Genomic DNA, 21013 nt, shown 5'->3' with positions numbered 1-21013 from the left:
ATAAAGAAAAATACAACATTCATAGATCTTGCTTTTATAAAAAATTTCTTAAGTAATCGTTCTATACAAGTTAGAATAAACGGAATCATTATTTCTCCAAAAATGCTAGATAATGGAATCCCTCAAGGATCCATTTTAAGTCCCACCCTATTTTTAGTGGCTTTTAATAACATCATAAATATAATCAGAGCTCCTATTAAAGCTAGCATTTACGCGGATGATATTGTTATTTACACCAAATCTAATAACCTAGTTTCAGCAACAAATATATTACAACTTATGTTAAATCGACATCAAAATTGGGCATTACAAACCGGATTCAATTTTTCTGCAGAAAAAACTCAATACGTAATTTTTAGTAAAAATAACACTCACCATACAATTAATTTAACATTAAATGATTTACCTATAAAACAGTCAACAGAAGTAAGATTTTTAGATGAAATCGTAGGCTTCCACGGCCAGAGTCAGAATTATATACTATATTCGCCTAACAGAAAAGTAGAATATACAAACTAGGGACGCGTGATATATTCATTCCAAGTATCTAGAGATGCTGAAGAGGTATCTACTTGTTACAAAATCACTTATACTGTAACTGATTATATACAAAAGCGTATCAAAAGTAACAAGTAGAAACTCACAAGTAACGACAATCTACACCTCTTAACAAAGACGCATAATTTGCAGTTTTAACAGATATGGATTCAGTAATCCTTACGAATCATATTTATGTCTGTTGAATTATATAAATATAATTTGTACTTTTAATAGCTCTATATATGTGTGTTGGTATATTTATAGTGTTGGTTTATAATTATAGTGTTATTTAAATAAACTTAGAACTGTGAACATTTTTAAGGTGTTTGCTGTTTTCTCTCAACTGAAGTAAGTAAATTTAATATTATTCTGACTCTATTATAATAATTATTATGATGATAAAAGGGTTGCAAGTGTGAGTCCATAATTGAACAAATATATTAAAAAGGTCAATACTCACAATCTAATATTTACTTTCAAAGTTTTACAGAAGCGATCGGTTTCGAGGCTTACAATATTTGCCTCATCCTCAGGCCCAGCAAAGAGTTTGTTTTGTTAAAAAACAATAATATAGATATCGCCAATAAGAAGTTTTCCGCTTACATCCAGGGTACTGTCTGTCTTCATCTTTTCCTTTTGACACTATCATTGTAGTGAGGTGATATGTTGATCATTATATATGTATGTAAATAAAAGGTCTTACAAAATAAAGACCTTTAGGTCTTAACCTTGTAAGAACCTGTGACAAAAACAACAAAAAAAGGACATCCTACTGCATAATATGTGATTTTCCATCTTCCACAAGTTTTTAAACTATATACAGTCCGGATGTGGCAGCTTATACTGTATATGTATTTGTCTTTAACCACTTTTAATTTTATTACAAACCAGAAGAGAATCATACCTTTTTAATAATAAAAAAACTTTGACAAAAAAAACTAGAACATCCAAGAAGTATTTTAAGGATCAAAGACAACAACCTTTAGCAACAGTTACACAGTTAGAACACATTAATGCTCTACCATATTCCCAAGAGTCTTTTATTTACAACATATATTATGATCAACATATCACCTCACTACAATAGATAGTGTCATAAAGGAAAAAATGAAGACAGACAGTACCCTGGATGTAAGCGGAAAACTTCTTATTGCCGATATCTATATTATTGTTTTTTAACAAAACAAACTCTTTGCTTAGTCTGAGGATGAGGCAAATATTGTAAGCCTCGAAATCGGTCGCTTCTGTAACACCTTGAAAATAAAGATTGTGATTGGGAGTATTGACCTTTTTAATATATCTGTTCAATTATCTATTATCTATTATTTTATTAGAATATTAGCCTGTAAATAATATTTTGCAGGTTTTTTATATACAGTCACTAAAACAAATTAATATGTCGGACACGGATTCTGCCGATGAACTCGCAAACATACCTTTAACTCCCCCCAAAAAGAGATCTAAAAAAGGCCATTTAAGCGTGGACGTTAAAGAAATAATTGTAAACGTGTATAAGCACGAGTTACAAGAAAATCCGGCGTTAATATTGTCCGCTGTTGAGAAAAGAGTAGCCGATAAAGTTGGAGTATCGGATAGTTCTGTGTTTAAAGTTATTAGAGAATATAAAACTACACACACATTAGTTGCACCAAAAAAATGTACCACTCGTAAAGGCAAACTCGAATCTGTAGATGATTTTGACAAGGTAGCGATAAGAAGAATAGTGCATCAATTATTTTTTAGAAATGAAATTCCCACGATAGATAGAGTTCTACAACAGGTCAACGACGACCCCAATCTACCTGATTTCAAACGTACTACGTTTTACAAGCTTTTGAAAAAACTTCAATTCAAATTTGAAAAACGTGGCCGGAACAGTATGCTTACAGACAGAGATGACCTTGTAATCTGGAGAAGAGAATTTTTAAGGCAGATAAAAGATCATAGGAATGGCAATCGTAAAATATATTATTTAGATGAGACTTGGATTAACGCTGGTCATACTAAATCAAAAACATGGATTGATAAGTCAGTCACCTCGTCAAGACGAGCATTTTTGGTCTTGACAAATAATCAAGACTGATTATTTGTCACATAGGCAGCGAAGACGGATTTGTTGTTGACGCTCTATGGAGTTTTGAATCAAAGAAAAGTGGAGATTACCATGAGGAAATGGATGGAAAAGGTTTTGAGAGTTGGTTTGAAAAAACGTTACCCAAATTGGAAGCAAATTCTGTGATTGTAATGGACAATGCGTCGTATCATTCCAGAAAATCTGAAAAGATCCCCACCACCTCTTCTAGAAAAGCGGATATCCAAGAATGGCTACATCTAAAAAGCATCCCCTTTGACGACTCACTTCTCAAAGTGCAACTTTTAGCACTTGTTAATCAACATAAAAAACAGTATGATAAATACGTCATCGACGAAATGGCGAAAAGTCAAAATAAAATTGTTTTAAGATTGCCACCATATCACTGTGAGTTGAATCCCATAGAACTGATATGGGCAGATATAAAAAATTATGTAGCAGCTAAAACTACAACTTTTAAGTTTGCCGACATGAAAAATTTATTTGATGAAGCTCTATCCACCATAACTCCGCAAAAATGGAAAAATTGTGTACAGCATGTTACCCAAAAGGTGGAACCAAAAATGTGGGAGTTAGATAATTTAGTAGAAGCCAGAGTAGATTCAATTATAATAAACCCTGACGATGATAGTACATCAAGTTTCTCAGAATAATATTTTGCACTAAGTTTAAGTATTTGTGGATTAGGCCTACCGGGGAAACCACATAAAAAAAACGCACCATTATCACTCTACCTCTATGGTGGTGTGGAAATGAGTTCTCTTCTTCTTGATGTGCCTATCGGTGACGAATGTTGGCGATCATCATGGCAATCTTCACCTTATCTCCCACAGCGCGGAAAAGCTGCATAGATGTTGTGTTGAACCAGGTTCTGAGGTTCTTTAACCAGGACGTTCTTCTTCCTGGAACCCGTTGTCCAAATATTTTTCCTAGCAGGATGGCTTGTAGAAGGGTATATCTGGATTCATTTCGCATAATGTGTCCAAAGTACTGTAACTTTCGAGATTTGATGGTGGTCAGTACCTCTCGGTTCTTCTTCATTCTTCTGAGGACCTTCTCATTGGTGACTCGGTAAGTCCACGGGATTTTAAGTATTCTCCGATATAGCCACATCTCAAATGCTTCCAATTTTCTGCACATATCTTCGTTCAAGGTCCACGATTCAACACCATAAAAAGAACAGAGAAGACGTAGCATCGCAGCATTCGTACTTTTATACCAAGAGAGAGGTTGTGGCTCTTGAAGAAGGCCCCCATCCGGTTGAAGGTGGATCTAGCTTTTGATGTGGAAATGAGTAGCAATGATAAATAAAAGATACGAAATAATTCGAAATTACATAAACAAAATGGAATATTTTAAAAATGAAAAACTGTAACCCATTTTACTCATTGTACCTATGTACTTTTCCAGTACTTATTTTTCGTAATTCGATATTACTTATATGTAATAGTAAAAAGTTTTTTTCATCATTTTCAAAGAAAAAGTTTCGTTTTACATCCGCAAAGTATGTTCGTTTGTGCGTTGTCGCCTATGCAATACTTTGGGGACGATCTATCGATGGATTCATATATAGTTTTTTCTCCTAAATCAAAATCTGAAAGCGGCATTTTGATATTTCGAACCATCTTCGACATAACCGGCATCAAAGTCAAAAATAGTGATGTCACAATTCTTCTAAATATACATTCGTTTCTGCTGACACAAATAAATGTTAAATCGATATCGAAACGTCGACTTAATAAATTTTATTTATTAATGCTAATGTAATGTTAAATGTATAAGTCTATCTACCCTATAATTATGCATAAGTATTTTCCCGAACTTTTACACAAGAAGAGGTCTCTTTCTATATCATTAATGATAATATTATTACTTATTTCCAAATATTGGTCTTAAAGCGTAAAATGTATAAAAACAACTGTCTATTTTTTGCCTTTTGGTTAATACCACAATTAACTAATGATGTGTGAATGACAGTTTACAAAAATATTATTTAAGTATACTTCTTTGAAAGATTAATCATTGATTACTATTAACAGTAATCCTAAAAATTATAAATTAATTCATTTCAAATTCAGATGGTATAGGCTGCTAGAATCTTAATACAACCCTGTACAATTATATAAACATTGGGTTTCGCGTGTTATGTGCATGCATTTGTTGACCGCTACTTTTCTGTTAAATGAATTTACTATAGTTTATTCGTCTTCCGGGTTTGGACTGTGTCATTTGTGAGTGACCCAAAAGTGGGTTCATCTCTTGGGTTGAGATAAACCCACTTTTGGGTCACTCACAAATGACACGGTCCAAACCCGGAAGACGAATAAACTATAATTAAGATTTTTAGGCCTAACTTTCGATAAAAAATTAAATTGGAATGTGCATATTAATAAATTACAACAAGCATGCCAAATTTGGTTAAACATACTTAAAATATTATCTAATAAATTTTGGGGTGCCGACTGTAAAACATTAATTAACCTTTACAAATCACTTATTAGAAGTAAACTAGATTACGGTTGCATATCTTACGGTGCTGCAAGCAAAACTGCTTTAAAAAAACTAAATAGCATACAATCTACAGCTTTGAGATTAGCACTGGGTGCCTTCAGAACTAGTCCTATTAGTAGCTTACAAGTTTTAGCGAGAGAACCACCTCTATATATTAGACGCCAACAACTATCTCTAAACTATATAGGGAAAATATCAGCACAGAAACAACATCCAGTCTTCTCCCAAATTTACCATCCCAGTATTGGTTCTACAAAACCAACTAAAAATAGTACTCCCCTTATAGAACGAACAAAATCTTCTAACTTTAATATGGATATGCTAAATCGATCTCTACAAGTCAGTGTAAATTTTCCTCCATGGATAATCCAACCACTTACCATTGATTTAACCTCCACAAAATACCCCAAATCAACTAGAAATCAGATTTTTATTAAACACTTATACTCCGAAGTATTATCTCATTATCCTAATCATCTCCAAATTTTCAGTGATGCCTCTAAAGCTCATGACGGACATGCTGCTGCATACTACTGTAAATACACTACTCACACTATATCCATACCTACAAACTGCTGCATCCTCACAGGCGAGACCACAGCCATTTTGGAAGCCTTAATTTTCTTCAAAACGCGTAGTGAGAATAAATGTGTCATCATCACTGACTCATTAAATGCTCTATTAGGTGTAAAACAAATATACCCCACAAATCCAATATTTCGGGCTATAAAAAATGAGATAAATGTAATTCAATCAACTCGAAACGAAGTAGCATTTATCTGGGTACCGTCGCATATAGGAATAGCTGGAAATGAGAAAGTGGACAACCTAGCAAACATAAGTCGCATAAACTCACATTACACAACCAAATAAAAAAATTACCCATATTCCGATCTCAAAAACCTAATTAAAGACCACTGTATGAACATATGGCAAGACTACTGGAAAGATTCAGGAACCAAACTATATGAGATTTATCCCCTTGTGAAGACCATCTTGAATAATCCATCCAATAGAAGGGATCAAGTAATAATTAACCGACTAAGAATTGGACACACTGCACTGACCCATAGATTCTTAATCAACAAAGAACCTTCTCCAACCTGCAGAAACTGTTCTCTCCCATTGACGGTGAAACATATTCTGATTGACTGCCAGTATTACGAAGAAACAAGAAGAAAATATAGAATCTCAGATGACATCAAAACCACTTTAACCATAAACACTGTCCATGTAATAAATTATTTAAAAGATTTACGTTTATATACGTAATACGTATTTAACGTAAATAAAATGAACTCTTGTGTACGTTACTCCACTAATAACCCTGCGTGGTTGATGTGGATTATATATGTTTTTTCTAAATAAAAAAAAGACATTCATAGACATATACAAAATATCAATTACAGCTGAGGTATACAATATAGATTTTAATTATTGTTGTATTGTGTTAAATTTTTTTAAAAAAGTTTATACATTTTAAGAATTCTATCAAGTCAGCTATGTATTTAGATTGTTCTAGAAGTTCTTTTATTCTTTTTGGAAGGTGTTGATATAGTCTTTCAATTGAGTATATTGGACAGTCGATCAAAATGTGCTTCACTATCCCTTTACATTCACAAACAAAACATACTGGTTCCTCTTCTCTTTTCAACAAGTGTTCATGTGTTTAAGCTATCTATCCTAATCTGAGACGTGTTATTAGGATTTACTGTTGTTGCTTTGAAGATCAGAAGTTCCAGGAAAGGACGTACGATTTTATTTATTTCAATTTAGTGTTGCTTTTATTCCATTGGTTTTGCCAAACTTGTTGTTTATTTTCCAGTGTAAGAAAATAAGATATTAAATCAAAAAGTTGGTTTTTGGAAAGTACTTTTGATCTAGCAACCAAAATGTCAAATAAGGAGTTTATAATTGTGTTTTACCGTCACCCAATTACTTAATTAAAACTGTTTATTAAAAAAACTGGTTGAAAAAGTTTATATAAATAAATTACTTAAAACATTCAAAATAAATTTAGCAGAAATAAATGATCCGAATAATTGTAAAAACAAATTTTCATTATTTAAAGTGTTCTCTAACATTGAAGCTATAGTCTATCAGTCTCGTGTATACGAGAGAAAATAGCTACCGTTACTTTATAACCCTATTAAAGAGGCAAAACAGCGATGTTATCCTTGAAGTATAGACATAAACCTAACGTAAACTCCACAGCGAATTTCAGCAGTCGTTAATAGTTCACTAATTCCATTCGGTTTTTGTGGTTGTTTAGAATCGAGAGCATGTTCATTAGTTTAAGAGTTTTAAGTTTATGGAGTAATAAGCTGTTATTCTTCTTTTCTTTTGCTTCTCCAGTTAATTGATGTGTATATATAGTTTTTGATGTTTGTTTAATTATTTAGAGCAAAAACTGATACAGTTCACTCCTATTCATATTATGAACGAGAATATGCTATTTTATATATATGTCAATGCTCTTTAAAATTATAATAATTTAAAATTTTAAATTTACCACTTTTTTCGCAATCTTTGTCTTCGGACTGATGGCAAATAGATGGATCTAATGAGTTTTTCTATTTTTTTATTGCACACTGTTTTATTTTTTAAATACAGCTAATCCGTTCTACGGGCGACTTAGAGTAAATTATCATTTCGTCGGTATACTGCGAAAACCAGGTAAATGACAAATTTTAAAATATTATTGAGTTAAGTATACCAAAATTCTCAGCTTTTTCCGCTCTACATACAGGTAAAACCCAATAAATGATACAACTTACCATTCAGCAGATAATTTTATTGTAGTTCCTATACAGAGTGGAACAAATGTCCGGAATGGTCTAATAATATTTTAAATGGATCTTTTAGAATCGAATTGTGTAAAAACCGGGACACGTCTATTCTACAATCTGGAGATTTCAAATTTGATACTTGCAATGTTACTGGATTTACCAATTTTGTGTTATCATTAGTCAGCTTGACTTTTTAAATACAACACTCTGTATATTATATTATTATTGGAATCCTCACTTCAATACGAGTTCAACCATATGTAACATTTGGTATTTTATTTAGTCACGAAGGTCTTAAATAAATAAAACTTTTCAGTGCCAAATAGTTTTGAAGTAATTCAGTTAATATAGAATGCTGTGATTTTATCAAAAATTCATAAAACTAACAATAGCTTGAGGTTTATTAAAATATTTTGTACATTTATTTTATATGTTTTTAAGAGTTTTACAATAAAGTTGGTTTAAAAAAAATCTTTTAATGTTTAGGGGTTATGACAATAGAAAAAGATCTTGTAGTAACGTGCCAACTTGTTCAATGATACTTCCTCCAAACCATTCATGTACCTATAAGGCGACGCATAGAGTGGTATTTTACATAAAAAGCTGGCCAAAACGAAAATTTACAAAACTAGCATTTCGGGCCGATTCCTGTAAATAAAGCAGGTAGTTATATGTGACGTCATCTAGAACTATCCCCTCCCCAAATAACCTAACCAAACAAATTTGACAGCTGTCACTTTGTAATACGTTTTGGCTGCATTTAGTTGTTAGATTTTACTACAATTTTTTGTACGATTTGCGATTTCTTTATTTTTATAATTTAAGCGATTTTTGTGAAAGGGGCAGTTAAGAATATGCCAGAGGCAGGTAAGTACTCAATATTAAATCAATATTTAAAATTTTACCGTTTAAGAATTTCAATCAATTTTTGGTATAATTTTAAATATAAATAAATGTTTTTCAGTAGAGTTAATCTCTACTCATAGATACTGCATAAGAATTATTTCATAAAAGAATAGCCATGAACTTTCATAAACAGTTTTCAAAGGTTTCACAAGTTTTCATAAAAATGAAAATACAGTAAGTAGTACAAGGTGATTTATGAATTTGTTCATAAATGTACAAAAATATTAAAAAAAAATAACACTTATGTTTTTTGAGCTTCACTTTGAATCTAATGTACCTTGAACCTTTTAGTACTTCCATTTATACCAAAAGTAAACATTATCTTAGCTAATTTTCACTTTATTCAATTATTTTTTTAATTGTTCTTTGAAATAATTTTTTGCATTTTTATTATACCTTAAATTCGCGTTAATTCGTATAAATAATTATAATTAAAGTGATCTTATTTATATAGGTATATATTGAATTTATATTTTATAGCTGAAAATTATTGAATATATACCTCTTCCGCATGGTTTCAGTAATAAAACTGACGTTAATAATGTATTTCAAATACAATTAATAAAATATTTTATTTATAAATTTACATATAATTTATTTATGAAAATTCTTGTTTCCAGTTTCAGAGACTTCAATACATATTACAAGACAACAAATGCGCGAAATAATAAGGAGTTGCACAGAAAAGCTGTTTAATGACAAAATTAAAGGTTTGGAAGCAACGTTAGTGGAAATTTTGTCTACGGAATGTCCCTATGATCATCATCATCAATCAGCCTTCATTTATTACGTCCACTGCTGGATATAGGTCTCCCTTAAACTCCTCCATTCTTTGCGATTTTGTGCTCTTTGCTGCCAATTTTTCGTGATACGCCTGATGTCTTCAGCTCAACGTGTAGGTGGTCTTCCTCTACTATGATTGTCTGCTCTTGGCCTCCAATGTGTAATTTTACTCGTCCATCGTGAGTCATGCATTCTCGCTACATGGCTTGCCCAATTCCATTTAAGTTCCGCTATGCGTTCCACAACATCAGCAATACTTGTCCTTCTTCGCAGATCTTCGGTCTTCGGTCTTCTTATTCGGTCCCGCAACGTCACTCCCAGCATAGTTAGTTCCATTCGTCTCTGTGCCACTGTCAATTTCGAAGCCGTAGTCTTTTTTAGAGTTATAGTTTCCGCCCCATAGGTAATGACCGGTAATACGCATTGGTCAAATACTTTTCTTTTGAGGATAACTGGTATATTGGCCCTAATGTGTCTCGCAGTTTTCTAAAGGCTGCTTACGCTAAGTAATTCGTCTTTGGATTTCGCATATTTGGTTATCCCAGCTGATTTTTATTTCGTTACTCAAATACGTATATTTCTCCACCAGTTCTACCACTCTGTTTTATGATAAGTTAAATGATTATTGGGGACCATATTTGTCATAAACTTATTTTTGGACAAACATAACACATCTGTGGCTTCTCCTAAATCATATGTGATAAGAACAATGTCATCTGCGAAACGGAGATGGTTAAGTTTTTCGCCGTCTATTGTTACTCCTCTGTGGTCCCAATTGACCATCTTAAAGGTATACTCTAATGCCGTTATGAATAATTTCGGTGACAATGAATGTCCTTGCCCTTCTTCTTCTTCTTCTTAGCCTTCTGTCGTCCATGTTTGGACATGGGCCTCTCCCAACTCCTTCCATCGGTCTCTATCCTGAGCAACATATTTCCAATTTGTTCCGGCTATTCTTTTAATGTCAGCAACCCATTTCATCTGTGGTCTTCCTCTTGGTCGTTTACTTTCGTAAGGTCTCCAATGTTATATTGTAGTATTCCAACGTTGGTCTTTTTGTCTAGCAGTGTGGCCCGCGAAGCTCCATTTAAGTTTGTCAATTTTTGTTGCTATGTCCTCGACTTTTGTTTTGGATCTTACCCAGTCGTTCCTCTTTTTATCTGACAGTCGTATACCTAACATTGCTCTTTTCATTGTTCTTTCTGTTGTGGCTAGTTTATTCAGGTTTGCCTTGGTTAGGGTCCAGGTTTAACATCCATATGTCATGATAGCAAGGATGAAAGGATCCGATTTAGATGGGATGTGTAGCTAAAGTTTTGTTGTTACATAAAAAGGTACTTGGTTAATCAAGAAGAAGCAATTTTAAGGGTTTTAGATGTTTGTGATGAAAGTTTAAATTTAGCTTTTTTAGGCATAGTTCAATTGCCTGACATTTGGTGCCAAAATTCACAATCGAAATTTCAAGCTATATCTTTTGAAGATTGGCCTCTAATTTTAAAAAAAATTATAGTGACCGGTCAATGGAAGTAAGTGATAAATATTATTGATCTCATGAAATTTGTAAAAAATGGTAAAAATCGCTAAACGTTTATTTATTTAACAATTTTATAGACATTGACAAAATGCAAAAATTGCACACGATAGCTGCTCTCTTTACCTTTAATGCAAAATTTTGATCATTGTCGATAGAACACTATTCGATATCTAAAAGATATCGAATTTTTACAGTCGAGATGATATAAATTTAATTTAAAATTGATTTCGCGCGCGTACCTGATATTGAAAATCACAGGTTGCTTTAAATGTTGTTTATTCCATAGGAAAAGTGCTAATAAACATTTGTGTTCAAAATTATCACATTTTTTACTTAAAACATTTTTTTCTACGGTGTACAGATTGTTGGTAAATCAATTTTTTCCATATTCCCCTACTATTGTGGGATGGCTTTAGGAAGAAGCGGGCGGTACCCCCTAATTAAACTTAAATAAACTTAAAATAAACTTTAAAAAACTTAAAATAAACTTAATAAACCTTTTTGGTATATTTTTTGGGTCCCAAAATTGACGTTCTCAGCAAAATTCATTCAACTTGTCTCCGTATGATTTTTAGAGGTTAAATGGTATTTTCGTCGACTGGAGTATCTTTCGTAATGTCATATAAATATAATATATAAATTTAACATGACACATATTAGTCATTTTTCCTAAAATTTTTCTCTTACACTCACATACAATTACAGAGTACAATTACAGTTTCTTTATAGAAAGATGTGAACTCTCTGTTTCAAAGTCATTAATAATTTATTTTTTCAAGACCATAAACACATATTTTTTCTTTATATCCATCGTTGTCCTCTAACTGCTAACAAATGGGAAATAATCGCTGAGTCGAGCTCGAACACATCCCCTACAAATAAAATATCTCTGCTATTACCACTTACGCTCACATAAGAGTTTTCTTTTAACAGTTTCTTCCTTTTGTTTTCGTCTTATATTACAAACACTCAAAGGATTTATTTTATATATATTGTCGAAACGATGTAAACGTTGTTGACGACAGTGATTGATCAACAAGAGCCTTGATCAACTTAACTTTTCCATATATTCGAACTTCCTTTTTATTGTAAACATTGTCGTTTTGTCCTTCTACCGATTTTTTACTGGTATTTATTCCCTCGGCGAAGTTATTACACGGAGCTTCCGATAAATCGTTAAATAAGCGGGCTTGTCGATGTTGATAGATGGACCACCAAACATTTATTGGCGTAAAAAATGAACCTTTCACACGATCACGTATTTATTAATTTTTTATCGCTTTGTAACAAAACGGTATCAAACGATAAATTGAAATTTTATTAAGTTAACTGTTGATTTTAATAGTTAACGAATACAAGATTGATTTTCATATTTTTACAATTTCTAATATACCTTATCTAAAATTCTGAAACGCATTTTATTTCGATTTGACGTAAATTACCGTATCGAAAAACGTTTCCTAAGGGCTCTTGTTAACGAACGTTTGTTTCAACGGGTAACGGGCCGATGCTAAACGGGTACCCGTGTCGACGGTTCATAAATTTCAAGGGATATGCGTCCGTTGACAGTATGGAATCTCCGAAATATCGTCAGTTTTAAAGTAACAAGTGCACGCAATATATGTTATATCATGTTGTCGTCAAAGCAAAAAGTTATAGTAGCGTATTATTTGTATAAAAAATGCAGAAGAAACGGGAGAAGCGTAAAAGAAAAATATGGATACATCCTATTTTGTTAGAAAGAGAAAAGTATGATGGTTTCCATACACTTTACGAAGAATTGAAAAAAGATGAAACAAAATTCTTCAATTACTTCCGAATGGGTCAAGAAACTTTCCGCAAATTGTTAGGAATAGTACATGATAAATTAAAACGCTGATTAAATTAAATTAATACATGAGCTGTTTATTTTTATAGCTTTCCGTGGTTTTATCCCACAACACAGGTCGATTTTCTACCGCACTTATTAAAATTTTCATATCAAAATTCATATTTTAGCGGCAACAAAGGAAAAAATTTATTGAAACAACGGATGCTCGTCCAACGCCGTTAACACACTTCCATAAACTAACAAGATTCACTGAGGGTTCACGGTACCGGCCCGTCGAACGTCTTGCCGAGGGGGACTGGATACGTAGACGGTGAAAAGTTAACCAACGGGTTGGTTGCCGTTGCGTGAACAAACATTCATAAGAACCTGAAAGACACTGAGCAACGGCCGACGGGACGGTGTCAAAAACGACCCGTTGACCGTTGTCGTTAACAAGAGCTCTAAGGGAGCTAGGGCGCTTTAAAGATGACGCCCTAATATCGGTTTAAATCAAATACGTTTAAAACATGTGTCTTTTAACCAATTAAAACCCAAGGATTTTCGTAGTGGAAGATCGTGTACAGATGCAATATTTGTTATAAAGCAAATTACTGAAAATTTCTAGTTGACCTAAAGGAAGCGTTTGACACAGTTAGACTCAAAGATGTAATCCATCTTCTGCATAATCGAGAAGTTCCCTTAAATATTATAAAAATTATTGATAAAATCTACCAAAACAACAAAATGGAAGTCAGAATAGATTAAAAACTTACAGAACCTATAGAAATAGGCAGCGGAATAAGACAAGAGGATTCATTGAGCCCCATGCTCTTCAATTTGATCATGGATAAAATCATCAACATCGTTAACAGAGGAAGAGGTACAGAATGGGAAACAAAGAAATCAAAATACTCTGTTACGCAGACCACGCAATATTGATAGCCCAAGATGAAGATAGTCTGCAAAGACTGGTCCACAGATTTAAGATAAGAGCAAAAGAATTTAATATGAAAATCTCATCTCAGAAAACTAAAACAATAGTAATCAGCAAAGAACCAACCAGATGTAAAATAGAAATTGATGGCATCAGTATTGAACAAGTAATGGAAATAAAATATTTGGGAATTACACTGTCTAGCTATGGAGGCCTGGACAAAGAAGTGAGAGATCAAGTACAAAAAGCAAATAGACTGGCAGGATGCTTTAATAAGACTATATGGCGAAACAGACATATTGACACTGAGATGAAGTCAAGAATTTATAAAGCCACTGTAAGACCAATAATGACATACGCCTCAGAAATAAGACCCGACACAGCATCAACGCAAAGGCTACTGAAAACTGCAGAGATGAGAGTACTAAGAAGAATTACGGGAAATGCGCTGAGACATTGAAAGATAAGTTAAGAAGTGAAGTGGAGGCTAAAGAAAATGTAACGTACAGTGTATAAATGAATGGACACAAAATAAAAAAAAGAATGGAATAACCACATAAGCAGAATGGAGGAGAGCCGTGTCGTCAAAATAGCAAGAGATAAGTTACCAATCCGCAGAAGAAGTATCGGACGACCGTGCAAAAGATGGAGTGACAACCTTCCATAGAGGTATTAATCCGCCAATGAACAGGCAGAATTGCTTATAAAGAGGAAGAAGAAGAAGAAGAAGATAACCCAAGACATTTAAAAAAAATAAATTATTTTTAACTGAATCTTATTAGAGGTGCCATTATAAGTAAAAAAATTAAACGTAAGTCATACTTAATGACCAAAGGTATACAACATATATGTTTGTCTAAAAATGGGGACAATGGGATAAAGAGTTAAAAAAATGAAAGTTTGACATTACATGTTATTTATTATGTAGTAAAAAAGTACAAAGTAAAATAAAATATGGTTAAAACTATGCAAAAATCAATCAGTACATATAGCAAAATAAATACCACATATTTTTTTCAATAATCATTTTAGGAATGATAAACTCTAACACAGCCGCGTTTAATGCAAAGGACCACTGTGTATTTTAAGCAGCTCCACCTAGCTTTTTTGTGACTCTGGGTACACCTTCGCTTTTGATCTAATTTTTTTACGACCAATTTTTTTATTTAAGAAATGACCACTCTCATGACGTCGTAAAGTTAGTGTTAATTGCACAGCAGGTCTTTTTTTCCATTTTGTCGATTTTTCATTGCAATCTAAAAGAACGCACTATAATTCGTTCAAACTCTAAAAATGAGATTGGATTATCATTTCTTAATTGAAACAGTCTCAAGACATTGACAACGGGAAAGTTGATCATGTTTGTAAACAGCACTCATCACCATTTTTTACTTTTAACAGAAATCCTGTAGTTCTCTTTGGCTTTTGATGACCAGCGCTCGACCGTACTAATAGGTTGCAGTTTGTTATAGTTGGTAACAATGGAGACAGTATTATTGTCTTGCTATCTAATAAAAAGAAGCGCTGAATCACTATCATAATAGTGTTTAAAAGAACCTATCTTTTTCTTTTTAAATATTTGTACTTTTGTCATCGGACATTTTTAAGTTTGGTTTTTTGTTATAGTACCAGTGGCATGATAACCATGATATCTCAACATTTTTAGTTAAAAAATTTATACTAAAATATTTATCGAAAAAAATTACATGATCATAGGGCATTGCAATAATTTTAAAAAGATTAGGAACTACCCGAGATCCTAAGGGTAAATCGTAAACTTAAGGCATTCCTTTAGCACCACAATAAGTGTCAAAGGCATAACAGTATTCTGTGAAACTAAACAGCATCCAGTTCTTATAAACAAAACTTACTGGTTTTTCCTTTATATATTCAAATGCCGACCATAAAACTATACCATAGCTTTGCCGATTGACAGATTTTCATAACGCCCCACTGTTGAAATCCTTGATTCAAAAGTGACACCAGTGGCCGCAATTTAGCTATTTTGTCGTAGGTATCCAGATTATCGTTATGAAATCGGTCAATTGACATAGTTTTTGTGACCACAGGTCCTCCAAGATCTTCATCAAGACTCCAATAATTAGAATCGCATGGTAGGATATAATAGCCTGTTAGGAGTAATATTACCACAAAAAGTTTCAGATTAGCTTTTGAAACAAAAAGAAGTCATGTCTTATTTTTATGATGAATACAAATTTTTTGTATATGAAAATAAACAAAATGTCAGTTGTATTAATATCAAAATTATATTGCTTGTTATCCATAGCCATCTTTCACAATTAGAAATAAATTTGTTAATCAATGAAAACGTATGCACTGATACATAAAAAGTACAAATCGGTTTTTCTCAAACATGATGAGTAAAAATATCTGCTCACAATGGAGATAAGGAGGAGTCTATGGATAATCCAAATTTTTTTTTGAAAAAATCATTGTTAAGTTGAAAATCTATAAGCAATATATATATATATATATATATATATATATATATATATATATATATATATATATATATATATATATATATATATATATATATATACAATAAGTAAGTTCCAAAAAAATAAATCTTTTGGTCACGAGGATATAGGTCAAAGGAGAAATAATAAAAGGAAATCACAGTTCCATTCCTATATTTGAATAATACTTCCAATAAGTTGTCCCGACGCACAACTATGAAATGACACACAATTACTTCAACGAAAATACCGGTAACTTGATTTTGTTTTCCGGCTGGAATTTTTGAATTTGAGATGCGCCCTAAAGTGAAGTATAAGATGTGTTTTAAACGTTAACTTTGTTAGAATAACAGCTCTGTGCCAGTGTGTTTTGTAAAATCTTTTGTTTTTATCTTTACACTTTACTGTTAATAAGTTCTTTTACGTACAATGTGACGGGTTTTTCTAGTGCTTCGCAGTAGTTTTTATCCAATTTTTTTTTCACCTCTAAAGTAATCTTTTTCTTATGGTTATACATGAATTCGACTACATATGAACATTTAAGCTAATATTTCAACATTAATATTGAGATCACGGATACTAAGAGAATGGTGTGTTTTTTTTACACCTTAACTTTCTACACTCACCATTCATTGAACTGATGAAGCTTGTAAATAAAATAAGCGAAACGTCTTTAAATATAGGAACGGAACTGGGATTTCCTTTTATTATTTCTCCTTTGACTGATATCCTCGTGAGCAAAAGATTTATTTTTTTGGAACTTACTTATTGAATATTATTTGACGGTAGTACTCCTTTATATATATATATATATATATATATATATATATATATATATATGTATATATATATTTATATATATATATATATATATATATGTATATATATATATATATATATATATATATATATATATATATATATATATATATATTGTTATGATGTGTTTTTTGTTTGAATGATGAGCAATGAGTATTTTAATAATATAGGGTATTTATCGCGGTTCTCAAAGAATTAGTTTGTAAGTACTTTTTTAAATTATCTTTATTATAACTATTATGAAACACACATATATATTTAACCTAGCCAATGTAAATTTAAAATAAACTATCTTTAAATTGATGTTCTAATAAAACTAATTAAATTCTATAGACAATGTTAAATTTAAACAAACTATCTTCAAAATTGAAATTGTTATAACACTAACTAAATTATATGAACAAAATTTTGTACCTTTCTTTCACTGAATGCCTAAATGAACTGTTTTCCACTATATAGATTCTAATCACCACTGAATGTCTTCGTACTTCGGTTATCCTTGTTTTTGTGAAATTACTTTTTCCAATTATCAGCTTCTACCAATTTAAGATATAGTTTTCTTCACCAGCATTTATACACCACCAGCAAACACCATTTATATTTATTCTTCTTTTCAATATACCAATATCCAATTATTATAAGTTGATTTATACTAATCTCCAATCATAATATAATTTTAATTCCTTCCAATGTCCATCCAATATTCTTCTAATATACTTTTATAATCTTCAATAATTATTTGTGTATAATTATAAATGTGCATTAAATATATGCATAATTTTTAATCTTCATTTAACTCACTATATTAAACAATTGGACTATTTGTACTTGATTCACTGACTCCAACTAACTTTCATATTTCTTACTAAACTTTTCTGACTGACTTCTTGAAAATTCTGAACAATTTACTTCACTATTCACTAACTAAATGTGTCTACTAACTTTCATAATGAACTGGCCTGACTTCTGACTAAAAACTTCCTTCTTGAATCCAAATCACGGGTATTTATATCTTTTTGGATACTCCAGAATCATCTGGTAAGAGATCATGTTCCAATTTGTTCTATCACTTCTATATAGATGTTCTCGAAAAAAATATCTGTTCCATCCACCGACATAATCATTATTCCAGAATGTTCGACCGTAAACAATGGTCACACTCTGCACTCTGGAGAATTCGTTAATGTTCCATTGATAATTTTGTTGACATTTAGGCTTTTCAGATCAGAATAAACATTCAAATTAGTAACTAACACTCTAATTTAATAAAATACACAATTCAAACAATATATTATTATAACCCCACTTATATTCGTATTATGATTAATTTCTATCTGTCAATTACTCACTGTATAGTTGGTTGCCTATGCACATGGCTCACTTAAATATATTTACAACATTAAAATACAACTTTTTACAATTATTATATGCTAATTTATTAAAAATGCCCTCACATAAATATATTTTTATTAAATTCTCTAGTATATAACTTATTTAAAACAACCAAATATCTAATATTATGTAGTACATAACTCATAAATTATTTTCTATAAACCCTAATCGTATCAATATATATAAACAATATCATAAACACTACTATAAGAAATATCATATATAAAGTGCTTACTCAGAATTGACAGTACTGAAGGAAAGGAAAGGTACATTTCGCAGGAAAATCTGCTTGAAAATTGAATTTTCGACTTTCTTCCCTATGTCATTTTACAAATCGATAGTAAGGTATGGATTCTATTGTTAAATATTTTGGCATAAGGGCTATTGGTGCCCTTAGAGTGTTAATTATGACCTAAATATGTAATGATAATAGGTTAGTGTCAGTGATTTTCTCCTACATGCCACTTGAGAACATAATCCTCCTTCTTCCCAGCACTGAATGAAAGAGAGCACAAAATCAATAACACCAATAAAAATTTAAAAATTACAATATTTCGGATATGTAATGAGACAACCAGAGAGGTATAACCTTCTACACCTCATAATACTGGGCAAGATTGCTGGAAGAAGGGGCTCAGGCCAAAGAAGAACATCCTGGCTCCGAAATCTCCGAGAGTAGTATCTAGAGATATCTGCTAATCTGTTTCGAGTTGTAAACAAAGTTATTATTGCCAATACGATCGCCAACGTTCGATAATCGGAATGGAACGACAACATGGAACTTTTTGAGCGCTGAAATCGGGGAATTGGTATCTTATCCTCATTTTCTCTATCTTAAGTCCTAATGATTTCTTTATATTGCCAATAGTAAGAAATCAATTACTCAACAATTTTTATTACAACTGCACATCGTTACAGGATTTGAAAAGAAAATCATGCCTAGGTATATAATTTTCTGACTAAAAAAAATGTTAATAACTTCTTCATTCGCTTGCAAAAATGTATAGAATGTAACAGCAAATAATTTAAGGAATAATAGTAAATAACTAATGATAATTAATAAAAATATTCTTTTTATTCTACTAAATATTCCTCGTAACACGCGTAGTTAATCTGAAATCAATTTTTTTAATTTATTACTACAACAAATCTCTAAATTCCATTTAATAAAATACCTGTTAATATAAAATATTAATACAAGTAAGGTGTTTGTTAAGTTTTAAAAGAATACATGTAAAAGAAATTGTGATAAAAATATCTGTTACACCTTTATCAAAATTTATTATTAAAATCCAAAAAATGTAACTATTATAACATAAACCTCATATCTATAGCCAAGTATAATCCTTAAGGAAGTTGCACTAAAGAGGATATGTGGTAAATGAAGAACATTCAGTGACACCTAATTTTAACCTAGGGTCAGCAACGCTCACCCTTTAATCTAGGAATCTCCTAATCTACTCTAATTGTAATTGTCACGGAGTAAATGCCGCCCTAATTCTAACGGGATGTGCTCAGGAATAAAGGAAACTTTGTAGATAATATGTAGTAAGAAATATTTGATGATGTAGGTCAATATTCTAGTTTATTCTTTAAATATTATTTTAAAACTTTGTTATTGTTTATTGTCAAGATATTATCAAATTTTTTAATATTCTTGGTATATGCAGCTTTCAGATATTTTATATAATTATTCAGGACATTTCGTCGGCTGTATGCAATAGTGGCACAATACAAAACATGGAAATTTTTTATAACAGGGGTTTAAAGTTTGTGTGCCAATAATTTTGTCTTATTTTTTTACTACATCGATTGGGATTTTTGAAAAAAATATATTTTGGTGTATTTGGGAGAGCGTTAGGTGGCCTTTAATAAATTGTAACACATACTTTTAAAATCAACACTTATTTTGAGTTGTGCCACTATTGCACATCACAATTTTGTCTTTCAAGACTAATTAAGGCAAAGACAAAATGTAACAATAAAACACTGAAAACTTTGTTTTCAAAACTTCCACAAAATTTATTTTAAATTCTTATCACTACAGCTGTTTCGGCTGATTGCCTTTCTCAAGTGATCTGTTTTTGGCATGGGTTTACACTTTATAGTCTCTAATGAAATAGGTTGAGGAGGGGAGAACTGTTTGTCTCAAGCTGGTCATTCAGAATTATATATGTGTTTTTTAATTTGTTGATTTCCATAGATTCTAACAAAGATAGCTTAATGCCTTTATTTTGAATGTGGAGAATTTTAAATTCGTCATTAAAAGAATGATTATGATCTAGAAGGTGAAGTGCGTATGTAGAATCTGTTTTTCTATTATTGAAAGCTCTTTTATATTCTGCTATTCGTTTATTAAAATTTCTACCTGTTTGACCAATGTAAGTTTTTGGGCAGTCGCCACATTTAAGTTTGTACACACC

General features: G+C 31.6%; 2 protein-coding genes across 2 annotated transcripts in view; both read left to right on the top strand.

The window, feature by feature from the left end:
• Positions 1 to 21013, top strand: part of LOC140432426 (uncharacterized) — a 523599-nt gene that overhangs the window by 220383 nt on the left and 282203 nt on the right. The gene's annotated exons all lie outside the window — the stretch shown is intronic.
• On the top strand, positions 2713 to 3285 carry LOC140436066 (uncharacterized). Its single transcript, XM_072524776.1, has one exon. The coding sequence runs from the start codon at positions 2713 to 2715 to the stop codon at positions 3283 to 3285; it is 573 nt and encodes a 190-aa protein (XP_072380877.1).

Source organism: Diabrotica undecimpunctata, chromosome 1, assembly GCF_040954645.1.
Source record: "Diabrotica undecimpunctata isolate CICGRU chromosome 1, icDiaUnde3, whole genome shotgun sequence".
Lineage (NCBI taxonomy): Eukaryota > Metazoa > Arthropoda > Insecta > Coleoptera > Chrysomelidae > Diabrotica > Diabrotica undecimpunctata.
This window is presented reverse-complemented; position numbering and strand designations above follow the sequence as displayed.